This window comes from Marmota monax, unplaced genomic scaffold (assembly GCF_021218885.2).
Source record: "Marmota monax isolate L192 unplaced genomic scaffold, Marmota_monax_Labrador192_F-V1.1 WCK01_AAM20220418_F8-fsc00025, whole genome shotgun sequence".
In the NCBI taxonomy this organism is placed as follows: domain Eukaryota; kingdom Metazoa; phylum Chordata; class Mammalia; order Rodentia; family Sciuridae; genus Marmota; species Marmota monax.
In genome coordinates, this window is record NW_026691950.1 from 12590891 (window position 1) to 12609835 (window position 18945).

An 18945-nucleotide genomic window follows, 5' to 3' on the forward strand; every position below is an offset into this window, starting at 1 on the left:
TCATTTAATTGGCTCAAATTTCTTTATGTTTCTTAAACATGAAGAGTCACATTTTTAATCAATTTGGAAAACTTCTCAGACACTATCTTCTCAAACTTTATCCATTCCATGTTCTTTTTTCTTTCCTATCCCAGTTATTGACTCACTGGTGCATGTGGTGTGCTCTCCTCTCCCTCTCTCCTTTCTCTCTCTCTCTCTCTCTCTCTCTCTCTCTCTCTCTCTCTCTCTCTCTCTCTCCCCCCCCTTCACCCCCATGTTTCTTCTTTCATTTTCTATCCCTGTCAATTTGTGCTATTTCTTGTCACTATCTGCACTAACCTCAAGACACTATCTTTCTTTTCTACTCGAATTGTCGATTCAATCACCCTTTTTTTCTTTTCTAGACGTTCTATTTGACATTATAAAACTTGCCTGGTCTTTTCCTAATATTGCATTTTTTCCTAGTGTTTTCATCCTACCCACTGTGTCTTTGATCATCTTGAACAGGCTCGTTTCCTATTCTTTCAGTCTTCCGTTCTATTATCTGTTCCTCATATCACATCTTCCTGATTTGGTCATTCATAGCAGGTTGCTTCACTGTGAGTTCTGTGCCCCGTTAGACCCAGTTCTGTACCTTTTTAAGTTCTGTACCATCAATCTCTTCCAAGTAGTTTGGCATTTTCTTGTGCCAGGCAGACATCCCAAAAGCTTAAACCAATTATTTTTTTTTCACCTGAGAAAGATGGCTAAAGCTAGAACCAGCAGCGATGACCCAGGACAGTTGGTTGTACTGGACAGAACCTATACAACGAAGAATATCTCCCTACCTCTCGTATCAGTTTGTTACTCACTCTCAACTGAATAACTGCCCCCTGCCCATGGCTGGGGAAAAAAAAAAAGAATTCTATGACCACAGCAATGACTGAAAAAAAAAAAGTGGGAAAATAAGGTGGAGCAAGAGGAAGGCAGAAAGGAGAGTGTTTTAGAATGCATTTACCATGGTGGGTTTCTACAGTGGTTAGTGCAAGTGTCCAGGTCATAAGTCAAGACAGATACAAGACCTTCAGCCAAATAAGAATGTGGCCTTCTGAAACCTTAAAAGACTGAGGCTAACTTGCCATAGTGATGTACAAATTGTGTAGCTGAGAATGAAAAGGCACCATTTCCCATGTAGACAGCTCTCATCTAGGATGAGAAATAAACTCTCAAGACAAAAAGATATGGAGGAATTTTAAATGCATGTTGCTAAGTGAAAGAATCCAATTTGAAAAGGCCATGCTCTGTATGGAAAAGGCAAAACTACTGGAGGCAGTAAAAAGATCCGTGGTTGACAGGGGTTAGCAGAGAGAAAGAATAGGCAGACCACAGAGGATTTTTAAGGTAGTGAAACTATTGTATGTGATACTGTAGTGGTGGCGGCAGGGCAATATGCAGTTGTCCAAATCCACAGAATGCACACTGCGAGTTCACGACTATGTAAACTATGGGCTGTAAGTAGTATATTAATTATAACGTTATGGAGGCTCTTTATATTTTGTGCTCATTTTTTCCATAAACTTAAGACTGTTCTTAAAAAAATTGAATCTATTGTCTGGCTATCGTGGCACTGGCCTATAATCCCATCTACTCCAGAGGTTGAGGCAGGAGGATCCCAAGTTCAAGGTCAGCCTCAGCAACTTAGCAAGACCCTGTCTCAAAATTTTTTTCTGTGGAGCCCTTGCCTAGCATGCTGGGCTCAATCCCCGATACCACAGAAAAAAAATAAGTCTATTAACTTGAAAAATAATAAATGAACAAATCTTGAGACATGTTCTATTGGCAGGGTCAAGAGTAGGAGTGTGGGGAAAAGCAGATTATTCTCAATGGATGGGGGTTGGGACATATAGTTTTGTTTACATGATTTATTGAGTGAATATAAATTTATCTTCCTTCAGAATTCATCCTTCTAAAGAAGTCATCTTAGTGAAACAGTCCATAGCACATGTGCCTTGTCCCTGTGTTCAGGACCACAGGAATCTGCGTCTATCACAGAATGCTGAGAAAGGACATACCTTAATTAACACTATTGGATACAGCTTTCATTTCCCAGTCTGATCGGCTCTTTGAAAGATGCCAAGGGCTCCATTTGCTCTCTTCAACACCTACAAATTCAGTTTGCCCCTTATTCATTATTTTACTGCATGCTTTTGTTGTTGTCTTGGTTCTGGGGCTTGAACCCAGGACTTCACGCACACTAAGCACACGCCCTGCCACTGAGCTACACGCCCAGTGTTGAGAGCCACAGCCAAAGGGGCCCCAGCAAACTTCCAGCTGCCATTCTCTTAAAGATAATGTAAATTGTTAAGAAAATTGTTTTCTTTTAGTGCCTTCTGTAATGTTACATAATTTTTTCTTTAGCCATTATTGCCAGAATTCCTATCTTCATCCCAGTGCTAGTGAAGTCAAAGATAAAACCAATCTACAGCTTCTACAATAGCCATCACTGAACTGCTTGCAGAACTTGCCTGGACACATTGTGAGCTCACCTGTATGCATTGTGAACTATCTGTTGGTACAGCGAATTGTGGTAGTGCTGGAGTATTTTTGCTGATGGTGTCACCGGTGGTACAATTTTTCAAAGGAGCTCTCAATTGGCTTAATGTCATGGCATTTTGCATCCTCCTCTACTAGTGATGGTCTAAAATTTGGGGGCCAACAGAGGTGAGGCAAAGAACCTCACCCCCCCACAGGTGCAAAGGCCTATCCACAAGTATGGCTGTATGCTGGACCGGTAGTCAGTGACGGGTATGATCCAATTGCAGTGGTACCAACCTAAGACAGGAGGCTGACGCCTAGAGGTCAGTTCATCCGATGACGGGTAAGGACCATATGTTGAATTGGACTGCCTAACAGGCACGGTCCCTAAGCCACATGCTTGTTGTTTAAACAGAGAGGGGGAGATGTTGAGAGCCACAGCCAAAGGGGCCCCAGCAAACTTCCAGCTGCCAGCAAACTTCCAGCTGCTGGCTGATGATTGGCTCACAGCGGCCCCAGCAACATCTAGCTGATTGGCTCCTCGGCCCCAGCAACATCTAGCTGATTGGCTCCTCTGCGGTGATGCTCATTGGGCTGTTTCCCCGCCCTTTCAGACCACGGAGCTGCTCATTGGGGGACTTTTTTGACTCCGCCCACGTGACCCAGCCAATCGGCCTCAAGAGCAGGAGGATTGTGGGAGGTGGGGAGAAGCTTGTAGGGGAGAGAGAGGCTTGTGGAAAGCCGGTGGTGGCAGTTGAGGCTCTGAGGGTTTTTCCTGAGAGGCTGTTTTGTTTGGCGTGTGTGGTTCTAAAAATAAAGTTAGTTTCTTTTGACAAGTGGCTCCTGATTGTGCCCAGCCAGACTGCGGCAGCCCAGCCCATGTGTTCTCTTTCTGATAGGAGTCTGGCATTCACTAGTGGTAAGATCTTAAACAACTTGAGTTCTCTATAAATGTTCCCTCTAAAAAATGGGCAAAATTAGTACCTTCCTCCAGAAGGTTAAGGCTTAAATCAATCAATATATAAAGCACTTAGACTAGGACATGGAAATTAGAAAGTATTATATACATATAGTGTTTTATATGTATATATAAATGTATACATATACACTCTATTATCTATAAGTTGCAAATTGCCTTTCTATATTTGAATTCAAGCATCTACTCAACTCGTGCATGCAAGAAGGGAAGATGATTCAGGGCACAGGAGACAATTCCCTGCCAATAAGAAGCATGCAATCCCCTCACCATTCTTACCATTTTTAAGAGGAGGACACCCTGGTAAGGAGTCTGGGTTTCGTGCTGGCTATAACAGAAAGTCCCTGAAGAGTCTAGCACAGGAAGAGGAGTCACCCTGCTGACTCTGGCTACTGCAAAGAAAACGAGGCCAAAGAGAGGGAGAGGAGAGAAGAGAGGAAAAATCTAAGAAATAAAGGGTGCAATTGAAAAAAAAAAAAAAAACGAGAGTAAGAAGAAGTCAAGGGCAAATAGACTGAGTATATTTTTTTACTTTTGAAATCCATTGTGCTCCGTCTACAGGGTGATGACATTCCATGATAAATACTTGAAAATAATAAATGAACAAAATGTAGAGAGTGAGACACCATCCACCTGCAGAACTTTTCAGGACTAGTAGCTACTACTACTCCTCTAACCCTCAACATGACTGCCTCCCCCAGAGAAGCAGGTTTCTGTTCTTCAGCTTCTGCCTGGTGAGGTAGGGCGCCCATCAGGTACTCCCTAGGTACTAACAGGCATTAGAATCACAAAGCCCAGTTCCTGCCTATGGGCTATACTAGTTTCATAGGGCTGTTATAGCAAAGTACTAGGTGGCTTAAACATCAAAAAAGGGTTGTTTACAGTTCTGGAGGTGAAAAGTCCAAATTCAAAGTATTAGCAGAGTAGATTCCCTCTGAAGCTTGGAGGGAAAGATCTTCCCCAGGGTTCTCTCCTATCTTCTGTTCCTTGCTTTGCAGCATGATTCAGTCTTGCTGTAACATTCTCCCTCTGCCCTTGTCTGTCTCCAACTTCCCCCTTTTTATAAGAACACTGGTCATACTGAATTAGGGCCCCCCAAATGACCTCATTGCAACTTCACTATCTCTGTAAAGATCTTGTCTTCAATTAAAGATACATTCTAAGGTACTGGGGGCTAGGACTTCAGTAGGTGAATTTGGCAGGATGGGGGTACAATTCAGTCCACAATATGTGCAAAGGGGTGGAAGACCTATAGCACAGCTGGACCTAAAAAGAAAAAGAAGAAGCATTGACCTAGGGCAGCTCAGGCCCAGGGAAGTGAGCAGAAGCCGTGGGCCAGTTCCAGCGACCGGAGAAAGAACATCAAAGGTAAAACTCAAAAGCCTCAGGCTGCCTGTTAATAAGGGCTAGCCAGGGGAGCAGTGCCAAAGGCTGTACTGATCTGCATGCTGGAGGCAGGCCAGCAGATGAAAGTCATCTACCCAGACTCCACCAGTAGAACAGAGATCAGGACAGGTGCAGCCATAGGTGTGTCAAGTTCACCCTTAATGGTCTTGTCCAGGAATGAATGAATGAATGAGTGCAAGTTGCTTGGAGATTCAGGTGGAAGATGTTGTGAAGTCCCAGGGCAGAGGGATGGGCTTGGATTTTGGGAGGCAATTCAAGAATTTCAGGAAATTGGATTTTCCAGTTGAGTTAAGAGGTCATAATACTATAATGAGCCAGTCCTGCTTGGTGGCTCTGATAGAAGCATAGAAGGCAAGTGGTTGGATTCACACCAGGCTGAGGGTTTGCAGGGCTGCTGCAAGAGAAGGAAAGGAATGATGAACTGACGTGTGTGGGATGGAAAATTCTGGAAAGTAATGAACAAACATAGACTTGGGCTGGGAAGGGGAGCAGCAAAGTCCACATCTCTAAAAATCACTCACACCTCACCCTCCTCTACCACAGAACTATTCAGGGCCACAGCTTGACTTTCTAAATTCCCATCTGCTCTCCTGCCTCCGTCTTGCCCACCCTTGCCTGCCTGCCCCTTCCGTTCTGCACACTACTCCAGAGTAAGCTGGAAGATTCAATTCTCTCTGGAGGATGGTTCAGTTACTGTCCACCTGCCACTGCCTAGGCATAGAGGACACAGTCGGCTGCCCACCCAGCTCTTCTGTTCTACAGAGGAAGCCAAATCACATGGGAAAAGGAGCAGTGGTGTCAAAGCGGAAATGCTGGTGGCTGGTGCCAACACTCCACCTGCTGACAAAAGGTGAGCAAAGCCACTTCCTTCCCAGTGGGATTTGATGCACCACCATCAAAACAGGACTTAGTCGAGAAGGTGTTTTCCCCTTTATTTCCTCACCTGTCAGGAACACCTCTCATCCTTTAAGATCCAGGTTCCTTCGGAAGCCTTTGCCAACCACCCCAGTTAGCTATGACCCCTCCTGCCTCCACTTAGCCCTTATTCTCCTCTCTGTTGTGATTCACATTTCAAATGTCCATGGAATTAACATTTTTGGATACGGATGTGTCAGGCGGTACATGCGTTGCTTTCATTTAAATGATTCTTGTTGGATTTCTTAAAGAAATGATATCAATCCCCTCATAGATGAGAAGAATGCAAACAAAGCCATCATGTTCTGAGCAAAGACCTTTAAGCACTTGACTTCCCTCAATTAGCTCAGCAGCTCTGAGATGGGTTCTATGTTACAGGTGAAATAAACCAACACATGGTAGACAACTCATTGTCAGTGATAGAGCTGTTAGTCTAATCCAAGTGCATCTGCCTCCAGAGCCCACAGCCTTTTCCTTGACATTCTGCCCAAGGAGCCCATGATCTTGGTCATTATAAACTCTCCCCATAGCTTATGTTATAAAGCCTTACACACAATGGATGCCCAGTAAATTTGTTCACTTATTCCTCAGGTATTTATTGAGCGTCTCCTATGTTCCCAGCGCTGTTTAGCTGCTGAGGATATAATAACAAATGCCGCAGTCTGGCTGGGCACAAAATCAGGAGCCACCACACAGCTTGTAGATTCAAACAGCAACTCTTTATTCCCGAACTCACGCCAGCACTCTGCAATCACATTCTGGGGAAATTCACGTTCTCTGCCCAAATTCACCCCCACTGGGCTTCTGTCTCCCAAAAAATACTGTCTGAATCCCGTGAGAACTCAAGGGGAACTCAGGCAGCAGGATACGCCCTATTCCCAGCAGGAATAACCTTAAACCTGGAACCACCCTAAACCCAGATATTCCTAAACCGGGAACGCCCTAAACCCGGATTATCCTAAACCGGGAACACCCTAAACCCGGATCCGCCTTGGTCCTTGAGCAAGGTCACCTACATGCAATGTCACTGCAAAATGTCCTATTTCCACGAGTCCTTCCACTAAGCAACATGGGGTACGCTGGCAAGGAAATTGTCATACCTACTTGGCTAATGGCTCCCAGCAAACAAACAAGATAGATAAAAATCTCTGCCCTCATAGTGTTTATATTCTAATGGGGACAATAAAAACATAAAAAAATACTATGTAAGAGATGGCATGAATTGGAAAGGAATTTGGAGAAAAATGAGAGTGTGGAGAGTCAGGGGAGGTTGCTGTTTAAAATGGTGAGATTGGGAAAACTGCCACTTACACTAGTAAAGGGGCAAGATATTCAATGACCTCAATAAAGAACATTCCTGGCAGAGGGAGCATTTCAGACAAAAGGCACTGGGGTTTGGTGTGCTTGAGTAACCACTAGACCAATGTCATGGATAGAACAGATGTGCCCTCCAAAATTCATTTGTTGAGACCCTAACTCCCATGTGGCTGTGTTTAGAGTAGGAGACATGCAAGGAAAAGAGTAGCAGATAAACTCCCAGATGCAGATTGGATGCAGGTGTGATCTAGTTTGGTAGGCCATGTAGCTAGAGGTGTGTAGGTCATTAGAAACACTGGGCTTTTACTCCAAGTGAAATGGGAGCCCACTGGAGGATTTTGAGCAAAAGAATGATACAATTTATTTTATTAATCTGATTATTGTTTTGAGAATAGATTTAAGAGGGACGGTAGAGAAAACAAAGACTAATTAGGAGTCTGTTGCACTAATACATATCCAGAGGAAAGTAGCCTCGACCAAGTTAGTGGCATGAAGTGATCAGACTAGGAATATAGTTTTCTAACATTTTATTGTGATGTGATATGCCGCAGTCTGGCTGGGCACAAAATCACGAGCCACCACACAGCTTGTAGATTCAAACAGCAACTCTTTATTCCCGAACTCACACCAGCCGTCTACAATCACGTTCTGGGGAAATCCACGTTCTCTGCCCAAATTCCCCTCCACTGGGCTTCTATCTCCAAAATATATTGTCTGAATCCCGTGAGAACTCAAGGGGAACTCAGGCAGCAGGATACGCCCTATTCCCAGCAGGAATAATCTTAAACCTTAAACCTGGAACCTAAACTGGGAACACCCTAAACACGATTATCTTAAAACCGGGAACACCCTAATCTGCCTTGGTCCTTGAGCAAGGTCACGTACATTCAATGTCACTGCAACATGGGGTACGCTGGCAAGGAAATTGTCATACCTACTTGGCTAATGGCTCCCAGCAGTGATATAAACATACATAAAATTTCATGAAGCATAGACTGTATAACAATACTATCAATGGTCCTGTAGCCACACATTGAACCACAAAATTCCTCATATATAATCCCTTCCCAATAAAACTCCTGTCCCTTGTGATTTGTCTCTTATAATTTCCTTGTTTTTCTTCAGTTTTTGAACTTTATGTAAATAGAAATATACAGTGTGCCCTTGGGTGTCTTGACTTGTCTCATGTAATGTCGTATTTGTGAGATTCATCCATGATTACATGTAGTTACACCAGGTTCCTTTTAAGTGTCCTAGAGCATTGGATTGTATGACCATGACTCACTGTATTTATTCACTCCAACAATGGTAGACATTTGGGCTGTTTCCAGTTTTGAAGTATCATGAATATCCCTTCAATGCTCTTGTATGTGTGTCCTGATACATATGTTTTCATTTCTGCAGTAATCACCCAGGAATGGAATTTGGGGTCATAGCATATGGTGTCTTTAACTTCACCATATAATGCCAAAGTGTTTTCCAAAGTGGTTGCTACAATATACTACTCCAGCAGTTCAGCTGTTCCAAAACTTGAACTTTACTTTCAACAATTCTGAAGTAGGATTGTATTTCATCATGTAATTTCCTCTTATTAATGTGATTTGTCACCTTTTCAGATTTACTGGTTATTTGAATACCTCGCTGGGGAAATGCCCATTAGGACTTCAGCATGTTTCCTTTTGCACATCTGTCATTTTTAAAATGAATTTGCAAGATATTAATCCTGGTAATATGTGTAGCAAGTACCATTTCCTACTCTTGCCTTGTGTTTATTTCACTCTGTGGCACCTTTTCATGCAGAGATTTTAATTTTTATGTTTCAGAATACATTGATATTTTCCTCTAGTTGCTTTTTATATCTTGACTAAGATAACTTTCCTTACCATGAAAATGGTCTCCTGTATTATCTTCTAGAAGATTCATTTTGCCTTTGACAATCAGTCTGTAATCCTATTGGAACTGATTTTTATGAATGGAGTTAAAAAAAGATCTCATTTCTATCTTTATATCTATCCCTGTGGTTTACTCATTTGTCCCGGCCCCATATATTGTAAAGTTATCCTTTCTCCATTGATAAAACATACAACCTCAAGTGTTCATAGACATGGGGATCTTTTTCTGGACTCTTCATTATGTTCCATTGTCTCTGTCTCTGCTTCTGTGTACCAGACTAATGCCATCACTATACTAGTCTTTTTTTTTTTTTTTTTTTTTTTTAATTTTTTATTGTGGGTTGTTCAAAACATTACAAATTTCTTGACATATCATATTCCACACTTTGATTCTAGTGGGTTATGAACTCCCACCTTCACCCCATACACAGATTGCAGATTCACATCAGTTACACATCCATTGATTTACAAATTGCCATACTAGTGTCTGTTGTGCTCCGCTGCCTTTCCCATCATCCACCCTCCCCCCTCCCCACCTCTCCCCTCCCCTCCCCTCCTCTCTCTCTACCCCCTCCACTGTATAACCCTGAGGGTCTCCTTCCATTACCGTGCAATTTACCTTCTCTCTCCCTTTCCCTCCCACCTCTCATCCCTGTTAAATGTTAATCTTCTTCTCCTGTTCTTCGTCCCTACTCTGTTCTTAGTTACTTTCCTTATATCAAAGAAGACATTTGGCATTTGTTTTTTAGGGATTGGCTAGCTTCACTTAGCATAATCTGCTCTAATGCCATCCATTTCCCTGTAAATTCTATGATTTTGTCATTTTTTAATGCAGAGTAATACTCCATTGTGTATAAATGCCACATTTTTTTTATCCATTCGTCTATTGAAGGGCATCTAGGTTGGTTCCACAGTCTTGCTATTGTGAACTGTGCTGCTATGAACATCGATGTAGCAGTGTCCCTGTAGCATGCTCTTTTTAGGTCTTTAGGGAATAGACCAAGAAGGGGAATAGCTGGGTCAAATGGTGGCTCCATTCCCAGCTTTCCAAGAAATCTCCATACTGCTTTCCAAATTGGCTGCACCAATCTGCAGTCCCACCAGCAATGTACAAGTGTACCCTTTTCCCCACATCCTCGCCAGCACTTGTTGTTGTTTGACTTCCTAATGGCTGCCAATCTTACTGGAGTGAGATGGTATCTTAGGGTGGTTTTGATTTGCATTTCTCTGACAGCTAGAGATGTTGAGCATTTTTTCATGTACTTGTTGATTGACTGTATGTCCTCCTCTGTGAAGTGTCTGTTCAGGTCCTTGGCCCATTTGTTGATTGGGTTGTTTGTTCTCTTATTGTCTAATTTTTTGAGTTCTTTGTATACTCTGGATATTAGGGCTCTATCTGAAGTGTGAGGAGTAAAGATTTGTTCCCAGTATGTAGGCTCCCTATTTACCTCTCTTATTGTTTCTTTTGCTGAGAAAAAACTTCTTAGTTTGAGTAAGTCCCATTTGTTGATTCTAGTTATTAACTTTTGTGCTATGGGTGTCCTATTGAGGAATTTGGAGCCCGACCCCACCGACTGTAGATCGTAGCCAACTTTTTCTTCTATCAGACGGCGCGTCTCTGATTTGATATCAAGTTCCTTGATCCATTTTGAATTCACTTTTGTGCATGGCGAGAGAAAGGGATTCAGTTTCATTTTGTTGCATATGGATTTCCAGTTTTCCCAGCACCATTTGTTGAAGATGCTATCCTTCCTCCATTGCATGCTTTTAGCCCCTTTATCAAATATAAGATAGTTGTAGTTTTGTGGATTGGTTTCTGTGTCCTCTATTCTGTACCATTGGTCCACACGCCTGTTTTGGTACCAGTACCATGCTGTTTTTGTTACTATTGCTCTGTAGTATAGTTTGAAGTCTGGTATCGCTATACCGCCTGATTCACACTTCTTGCTTAGCATTGTTTTTGCTATTCTGGGTCTTTTATTTTTCCATATGAATTTCATGATTGCTTTCTCTATTTCTACAAGAAATGCCATTGGGATTTTGATTGGCATTGCATTAAACCTATAGAGAACTTTTGGTAATATCGCCATTTTGATGATGTTAGTTCTGCCTATCCATGAACAGGGTATATTTTTCCATCTTCTAAGATCTTCTTCTATTTCTCTCTTTAGGGTTCTGTAGTTTTCATTGTATAAGTCTTTCACCTCTTTTGTTAGGTTGATTCCCAAGTATTTTATTTTTTTTGAAGATATTTTGAATGGAGTGGTTGTCCTCATTTCCATTTCAGAGGATTTGTCGCTGATATACAGGAATGCCTTTGATTTATGCGTGTTGATTTTAAATCCTGCCACTTTGCTGAATTCATTTATTAGCTCTAATAGTTTCTTTGTAGAGCCTTTTGGGTCTGCTAGATATAGAATCATATCATCTGCAAATAGTGATAATTTAATTTCTTCTTTTCCTATTTTTATGCCTTTAATTTCTTTCGTCTGTCTAATTGCTCTGGCCAGTGTTTCGAGAACTATGTTGAAGAGAAGTGGAGAGAGAGGGCATCCCTGTCTTGTTCCAGATTTTAGAGGGAATGCCTTCAGTTTTTCTCCATTCAGAATAATGCTAGCCTGAGGCTTAGCATAGATTGCTTTTACAATATTGAGGTATGTTCCTGTTATCCCTAGTTTTTCTAGAGTTTTGAACATAAAGGGATGCTGTACTTTGTCAAATGCTTTTTCCGCATCTATCGAGATGATCATATGGTTCTTATTTTTAAGTCTATTGATGTGGTGAATAACATTTATTGATTTCCGTATATTGAACCAGCCTTGCATCCCAGGGATGAATCCTACTTGATCATGGTGTACAATTTTTTTTATATGTTTTTGTATCCGATTCGCCAGAATTTTATTGAGGATTTTTGCATCTAGGTTCATTAGAGATATTGGTCTGTAGTTTTCTTTCTTTGAAGTGTCTTTGTCTGGTTTAGGTATCAGGGTGATGTTGGCCTCATAGAATGAATTTGGAAGTTCTCCCTCCTTTTCTATTTCCTGAAGTAGCTTGAAAAGTATTGGTATTAGTTCTTCTTTAAAGGTTTTGTAAAATTCTGCTGTATACCCATCGGGACCTGGGCTTTTCTTAGTTGGTAGTCTTTTGATGGTTTCTTCTATCTCCTCAATTGATATTGGTCTGTTTAGGTTTTCTATATCCTCCTGACTCAATCTGGGCAGATCATATGACTTAAGAAATTTATCTATGCCTTCACTATCTTCTAATTTATTGGAGTATAAGGATTCAAAATAGTTTTTGATTATCTTCTGTATTTCTGAAGTGTCTGTTGTGATATTGCCTTTTTCATCCCGTATGCTAGTAATTTGAGTTCTCTCTCTTCTTCTCTTCACTAGCATCGCTAAGGGTCTGTCGATTTTGTTTATTTTTTCAAAGAACCAACTTTTAGTTTTGTCAATTTTTTCAATTGTTTCTTTTGTTTCGATTTCATTAATTTCAGCTCTGATTTTAATTATTTCTTGCCTTCTACTTCTTTTGCTGTTGTTTTGCTCTTCTTTTTCAAGGATTTTGAGATGAAGTATGAGATCATTTATTTGTTGGTTTTTTCTTTTTTTAAGGAATGAACTCCAAGCAATGAATTTTCCTCTTAGAACTGCTTTCAATGTGTCCCATAGATTCCAATATGTTGTGTCTGTGTTTTCATTTATCTCTAAGAATTTTTTAATTTCCTCCTTGATGTCTTCTATAACCCATTGATCATTCAGTAACCTATTGTTCATTCTCCAATTGATGTATGCTTTTTCCTTCCTTCTTTTATCGTTGATTTTCAGTTTCATTCCATTATGATCAGATAAGATGCATGGTAATATCTCTACTCCTTTATATTGTCTAAGAGTTGCCCTGTGACATAATATATGATCTATTTTTGAGAAGGATCCATGTGCTGCTGAGAAAAAAGTGTAACTGCTTGATGTTGGGTGGTATACTCTATATATGTCAATTAGGTCTAGGTTATTAATAGTGTTATTGAGTTCTATAGTTTCCTTATTCAACTTTTGTTTGGAAGATCTGTCCAGTGGCGAGAGAGGTGTGTTGAAGTCTCCCATGATTATGGTGTGGTGGTCTATTAGACTCTTGAACTTGAGAAGAGTTTGTTTGACGAACATAGCTGCACCATTGTTTGGGGCATAAATATTTATGATTGTTATGTCTTGTTGGTGTATGGTTCCCTTAAGCAGTATGTAGTGTCCCTCTTTATCTCTTTTGATTAACTTTGGCTTGAAATCTATTTTATTTGATATGAGTATGGACACGCCTGCTTGTTTCCGAAGTCCATATGAGTGATATGATTTTTCCCAACCTTTCACCTTCAGCCTATGTATGTCTTTTCCTATCAAATGCGTCTCCTGTAGGCAGCATATTGTTGGGTCTTGTTTTGTGATCCATTCTACTAGCCTGTGTCTCTTAATTGGTGAGTTTAAGCCATTAACATTTAGGGTTATTATTGAGATATGGGTTGTTCTTCCAGCCATATTTGTTTATTTCTGTTACTAAACATTGTTTGTTTTCCTCTTTGATTGTTTCCCCCCCCCTTTACTGTCCTGCCTCCCACTGTTGGTTTTCATTGTTATTTTCCATTTCCTCTTCCTTTAATACTTTGGCTAGGATGTTTTGAAGAGATGGTTTTCTTGCTGCGAATTCTTTAAACTTTTGTTTATCGTGGAAGGTTTTAATTTCATTCTCCATCCTGAAGCTTAATTTCGCTGGATACACAATTCTTGGTTGGAACCCATTATCTTTCAGTGTTTGAAATATGTTATTCCAGGATCTTCTAGCTTTCAGAGTCTGTGTTGAAAGATCAGCTGTTATCCTGATTGGCTTGCCCCTAAATGTAATCTGCTTCCTTTCTCTTGTAGCTTTTAAAATTCTCTCCTTATTCTGTATGTTGGGCATCTTCATTATAATGTGTCTAGGTGTGGATCTCTTATGATTTTGCACATTCGGCGTCCTGTAGGCTTCTAGGATTTGGGATTCTGTCTCATTCTTCAAGTCTGGGAAGTTTTCTTGTATTATTTCATGGAATAGACTGCTCATTCCTTTGGTTTGGAGCTCTGTACCTTCCTGTATCCCAATGACTCTTAAGTTTGGTCTCTTAATGTTATCCCATATTTCTTGGATGTTCTGCTCATGGTTTCTTAACAGTCTTGCTGAGCTGTCTATGTTCTTTTCCAGTTGAAATACTTTGTCTTCATTGTCTGATGTTCTATCTTCTAAGTGTTCTACTCTGTTGGTAGTATTCTCCATTGAGTTTTTAAGTTGGTTTATTGCTTCCTGCATTTCTAGGATTTCTGATTGCTTGTTTTTTATAACCTCTATCTCCCTGTATAGTTGATCCTTTGCTTCCTGGATTTGTTTGCGTAATTCGTTGTCGAAGTGATCTTTCATTGTCTGATTTTGCTGTTTAATGTCTTCCTTGATACTCCAGATCATCTGAAGCATGTATATCCTGAATTCTTTATCTGACATTCCATCTGCTGCAGCTGTTACCTCTTCTAAAGTTGCGTTGACCTGCATTGCTTGTGGTCCTTTCTTTCCTTGTCTTTTCATACTGCTTGCGTATCTTTCCTGCAGGTGCGGGCGGCGGCTCTGCTCTCTCCTTATTCCAATTGGGGTGTCGTGGCTACCACGCCGGCAGGTCACTGGGCCTGTTCTGGGAGCTGGTGGCGGCTCTGTTCTGCCCCTACTCCAATTGGGGTGTCGTGTCTGTCGTACCAGCAGGCCACTGGGCCTGTCCTGCTGGTCGGTCGCAGATCTGCCCACCTTTCGGGCACGAGTGGAGGCTCTGCTTTGCCCCTACTCCAATTGGGGTGTCGTGACTACCCCGCCTGCAGGATGCTGGGTCTGTTCCTGGCAAGGGAGGCGACTCTGCTCTGTCCCTACTCCAATTAGGGTGGTGTTTGTACCCCGCCGGCAGGCTCCTGGGCCTGATCCGCCGGTCTGTTGTAGGTCTGCCTACCTTGAAGGCGCTGGCGGCGGATCTGCCCTGCCCCTCCTACCACGCCTGCGGACCACTATACTAGTCTTGATACCTCACCAAGCAAATCTTCTAATGTTTTTTCTCCATCCTATATTTAGCCCTTCCTGCTTCAATATAAAGTTTATAATCAGTTTAAGGTTTAACAAAAAGTTGGAGTTGGATTAGTATTATATTTATTTCATAAATCAGTTTGGGGAGAATTGTCATCTTAACCACATTGAATCTTCCAGTTTATAAGCTTAGTATATCCCTCGTTTTAAATATATTTTAATATCATAATGCTTTATTATGTTTTTTGAAGACACCTTGTTTGTCTTTTATTAGATTTATCTCTAGGCACAGGATCTTTTATGCCACTGGAAGTTCTATCATTAAAACATTTTTTTTCTGTTTGCTAGGAAATAAAAACAACCAATATGTGTTGATTATTTTCTTCAGCAACCTCATCAAATTCTTCTACTAGTCCAAACAGCTCATCTGTAGACCCTACTGGAGTTCTATTATTGAAGTTTCATATTACCTTCAAACAGTGACAGTTTTATTTCTTCCTTTATAGTTCTTATGACTTTTATTTGTTTATTTATTTATTTATTTATTTAGTAGAACATACAGTGCTGCTGATTAAATGAAGAAAGACTAAAATGTTGACTGATACTTGCTGGCAATAATCTTTCTCACAAACTTTAGCCTGGTTTCCACTTTTGAAATAACTTACTCGAGCAGGTATTTAAACATTTACAAATGCTCCCAACAGGGTTGACTACGCATTCTTATTCAGCCACTCCCTCACAGAGAGCTTCTCTGTGCATTCTGATTAAAATCCAAACCCCAAAATATGAGACAATTTCCCCCCAGTCTCAGATTTTTTCTATTTCCATTACACACACACACACACACACACACACACACACATCCCTATCTTATTATGACTCCTTCCCCAGGTCAGATAAGAGAGCCTCCTGCCCAGGAAACTTGGTCCCTTTATGTACTTATAAGAGACTTCTTTGGAAAGATGCCATAGGAAGGCCAGCTGCATCTCTATGGAATTAACCCAAGAACAATAAAGAAACAACAAAGGGTGACTCCTGCAGAAGGGATCCTAGGTCACACAAAAAGGCCTCATTGTCCTAGCTGGAATGCCCATTTGCCCAACCCTTATCTTTCTTGCACAAAGAAGCAAAACTTTAAACACTTGTATATTTAACATCCAAAGAATAGTTGAAATCCTACTCACCTGCCCACCAAGTTCAACCCACATCATTTAGGGTACCTCACTAGGGAAAAGGGGATGAGCAAACTACCTCTCCCTTCTTCAATCCCTTACCCACCCCAGAATGTAAGATCCAAATAGGAAGCAGCACTCCTCTTACCAACCTCTCTGTCCTCAGTGTACAAAAGAGTGCCTGCCACACAGTAGGCATACAGTAATATTTCTCTGAATTAACATTTTAAAGGCTTTTTAAGTACTCAAAAGAGGTAAATTTCCATTTACAGAAACAGAAAAAGCTATGTTGTTTTAAAATTGATGAATCGAGAAGTAGCATGGTCACTACATGGAGGTAAATATCAGAAGCAGCAGCAGATGGAGCTAAAAACTTTTCTTCTAGGGACTGGAACTCTAGTGGGTAGGGTACTGCTGTTTTTTAAATACAATGTTTTCCTCCCTACACTTTTTATTATGTTCCATTACTTTGATGACTTTGTACTTTATATATTTACATTATACACATTCCCAACACTCTAATACAACTATTCATTTTTTTGTGCATGACCTGCCTTCTTAATCCACATATACACATGTTCATATTAATAAAGTTGTTTGCAATCCTATGTATTTTATAGAGGGCTTTTCTGTTTTAACTTAGCATATCATTAAAGCTGTCACAGGCAACTTTCTGCGTTTCTAGTCTCCATAATTGTCATGCCAATGCGTCTAACGTTAGTGTATCACCATAATACAGCTAAATACACCAAAGTGGAACATTGAGGAATGCTTCCCCTTTTCCATTGGAAACAATCCTGTGGTGAAGACTTGCAGCCACGTGGTCTCGTATCCTGCTTAATGACTCTCCGGAGTTCCATCGAGGAATCCCCAGTGTCAGAGGAGAGACTGCGAGTGCGCAGCTGCAGCCTGGAGAACCGTGGCCCGGGAACGCGCGCGGCTGGGCGGTGAGTCCGGGGAGGGGCCCAGCGAGTCCCCGCCCGCGCCACGTCATCGACGTCCAGCCCCGCGGGGCCGGCGCGCGGCGGGAGTGGCCGCTCCTCCGGGGCGGTGGCGGTGGCGCGGGTTTGTGGACGCCGGGAGCGCGGGCCATGGCTCCTTGGGCGGGGTCCGAGGCCTCGTCGCTGAACCCGCTGCGCGCGCTGTGGCTGGCGCTGGCCGCCGCCTTCCTGCTGACCTTGCTGCTGCAGCTCGTGCCGCCCAGCCTGCTCCCGGGCTGCGCGCTCTTCCAGGACCTGATCCGCTATGGGAAAACCAAGCTGGGGGGTCCGCGGCGCCCGGCTGTCTGCCGAGCCTTTGATGTCCCCAAGAGGTAACCGCGGTTGCCCAGGCGCTGACGGCCCGGGGCGCCCTGCTCGCGGGCAACCGGCAGGGGGCAGCAGAGGCGACCTGGGCTGCGGGCCCGGCGGGTTCCGGGCGCGGCTCGGCTCAGTTCTGTAACGCTTGGTGGCCCTGGGGGCGCAGTGCCCCAGGTGTCTCCGGACACCAAGGAGCAGAACCGCGTGCAGTGTCGCGGGCGCTGGAATGTGAACTTGTGGCCGCTCGGAGCCTTTCTTTCCCGGAAATGAAAGCACATCCGAATTTAGGCCTGGCCATGCGGCAAACTAGTCTCCTTTGTCCCAAATTCTCTTCGTTCCCCTCTCTGCACTCAAGGGGCTCACAGCCTGACTTGAGGTCGCCGGAATTTATGGAAATGAAGGCAGACCTGCCCGTGGCACCTGTTTCCCAATCCCTCGCAGTCAGATGAGACTTGAGAGATGGTCATCGCAGGGATGCCACCTCCTCAGGCCATACCTCGGCAGATGCCCCTGGAGAAGGTCGCTCAGGGTGACACGTTTTAGGCCAGTCTCTTCCTAAGCTCCATTTGACTTTCAACAGATTTCATAATTAAGTTCCGTGAAGGATTAGATCGTTAGGACTTAAATAGAATTCATTCAAAAATTATGGAGACTTGCGGCAGATTTTCTTTCATTCATTCTTTCTTTCTTCACTTTGAATTCACTTCCTCCCTCCCTCCCCCCCCCCCTTCCATGTTGAACTCTTTCTGTGTCCATTTTGAATTCAGGGCATAGATAGGAAGAGTCAGACAAACACTAAACAGAAGAATAGAGTAGAAATGTTTTCTAACTTTGAGTTGAATCTTAAGTTAATGTTTAGAAATGAAACGGAAAGAATTACGATATGGTTTCTGATGGATTAAATTTACGGGTTATCCTTCCCAACACCCGTGGGTGGTGCCCCAGGTCCATAGACCACAAAAGGACCAAGTATAGAACAGTGGGTTCCTGAAACTATTCCCCACTCTTCAGTGTGGGAGAAAGATCTAGCAGGTGTTAACACTGAGAAAGAAGGTCATCCTGAGCAATAGTTATGAGGCCCTTGGAAGAAGGAGTATGCAAGGCATTGGCCAAACCTCTATTCCATAGACCTTTTTTTTTTTTTCCAAGCAAAAATTGACATCCTCTCTTAATCAGGTTTCATTACATAATGTCCTTTATAATTGGTGGCAATTTATTTTCTAAATTTTGGAAAATGTACTAGTGTCCCTGAATCAAAGAGCGCACTTAAAAATCATTACCAGCCTTTACCTATTTCTCTGGGTCAGGTGCCCCAGGTGTTAGTGCTCAAACCTGTCACTGAATGACAGCCAAGAGGCTTGGGGCCTTTCCCTTATTCATTCCTATAA

The 18945-nt window shown here is 42.3% G+C and overlaps 1 protein-coding gene across 2 annotated transcripts in view; it reads left to right on the forward strand.

Moving 5' to 3' along the window:
• Srd5a3 (steroid 5 alpha-reductase 3) overlaps positions 1 to 18945 on the forward strand; it is a 50503-nt gene that overhangs the window by 13359 nt on the left and 18199 nt on the right. The window contains exon 2 of one of the 2 annotated variants that reach the window (XM_046463896.2): positions 16999 to 17206. In XM_046463896.2, coding sequence (XP_046319852.1) covers positions 17028 to 17206 — 179 coding nt within the window. In that variant the 5' untranslated portion in view covers positions 16999 to 17027. Of the gene's footprint in view, positions 1 to 16998; positions 17207 to 17286; positions 17572 to 18945 lie in introns of those variants that run through there. The other variant, XM_046463830.2, reaches the window with a different exon arrangement.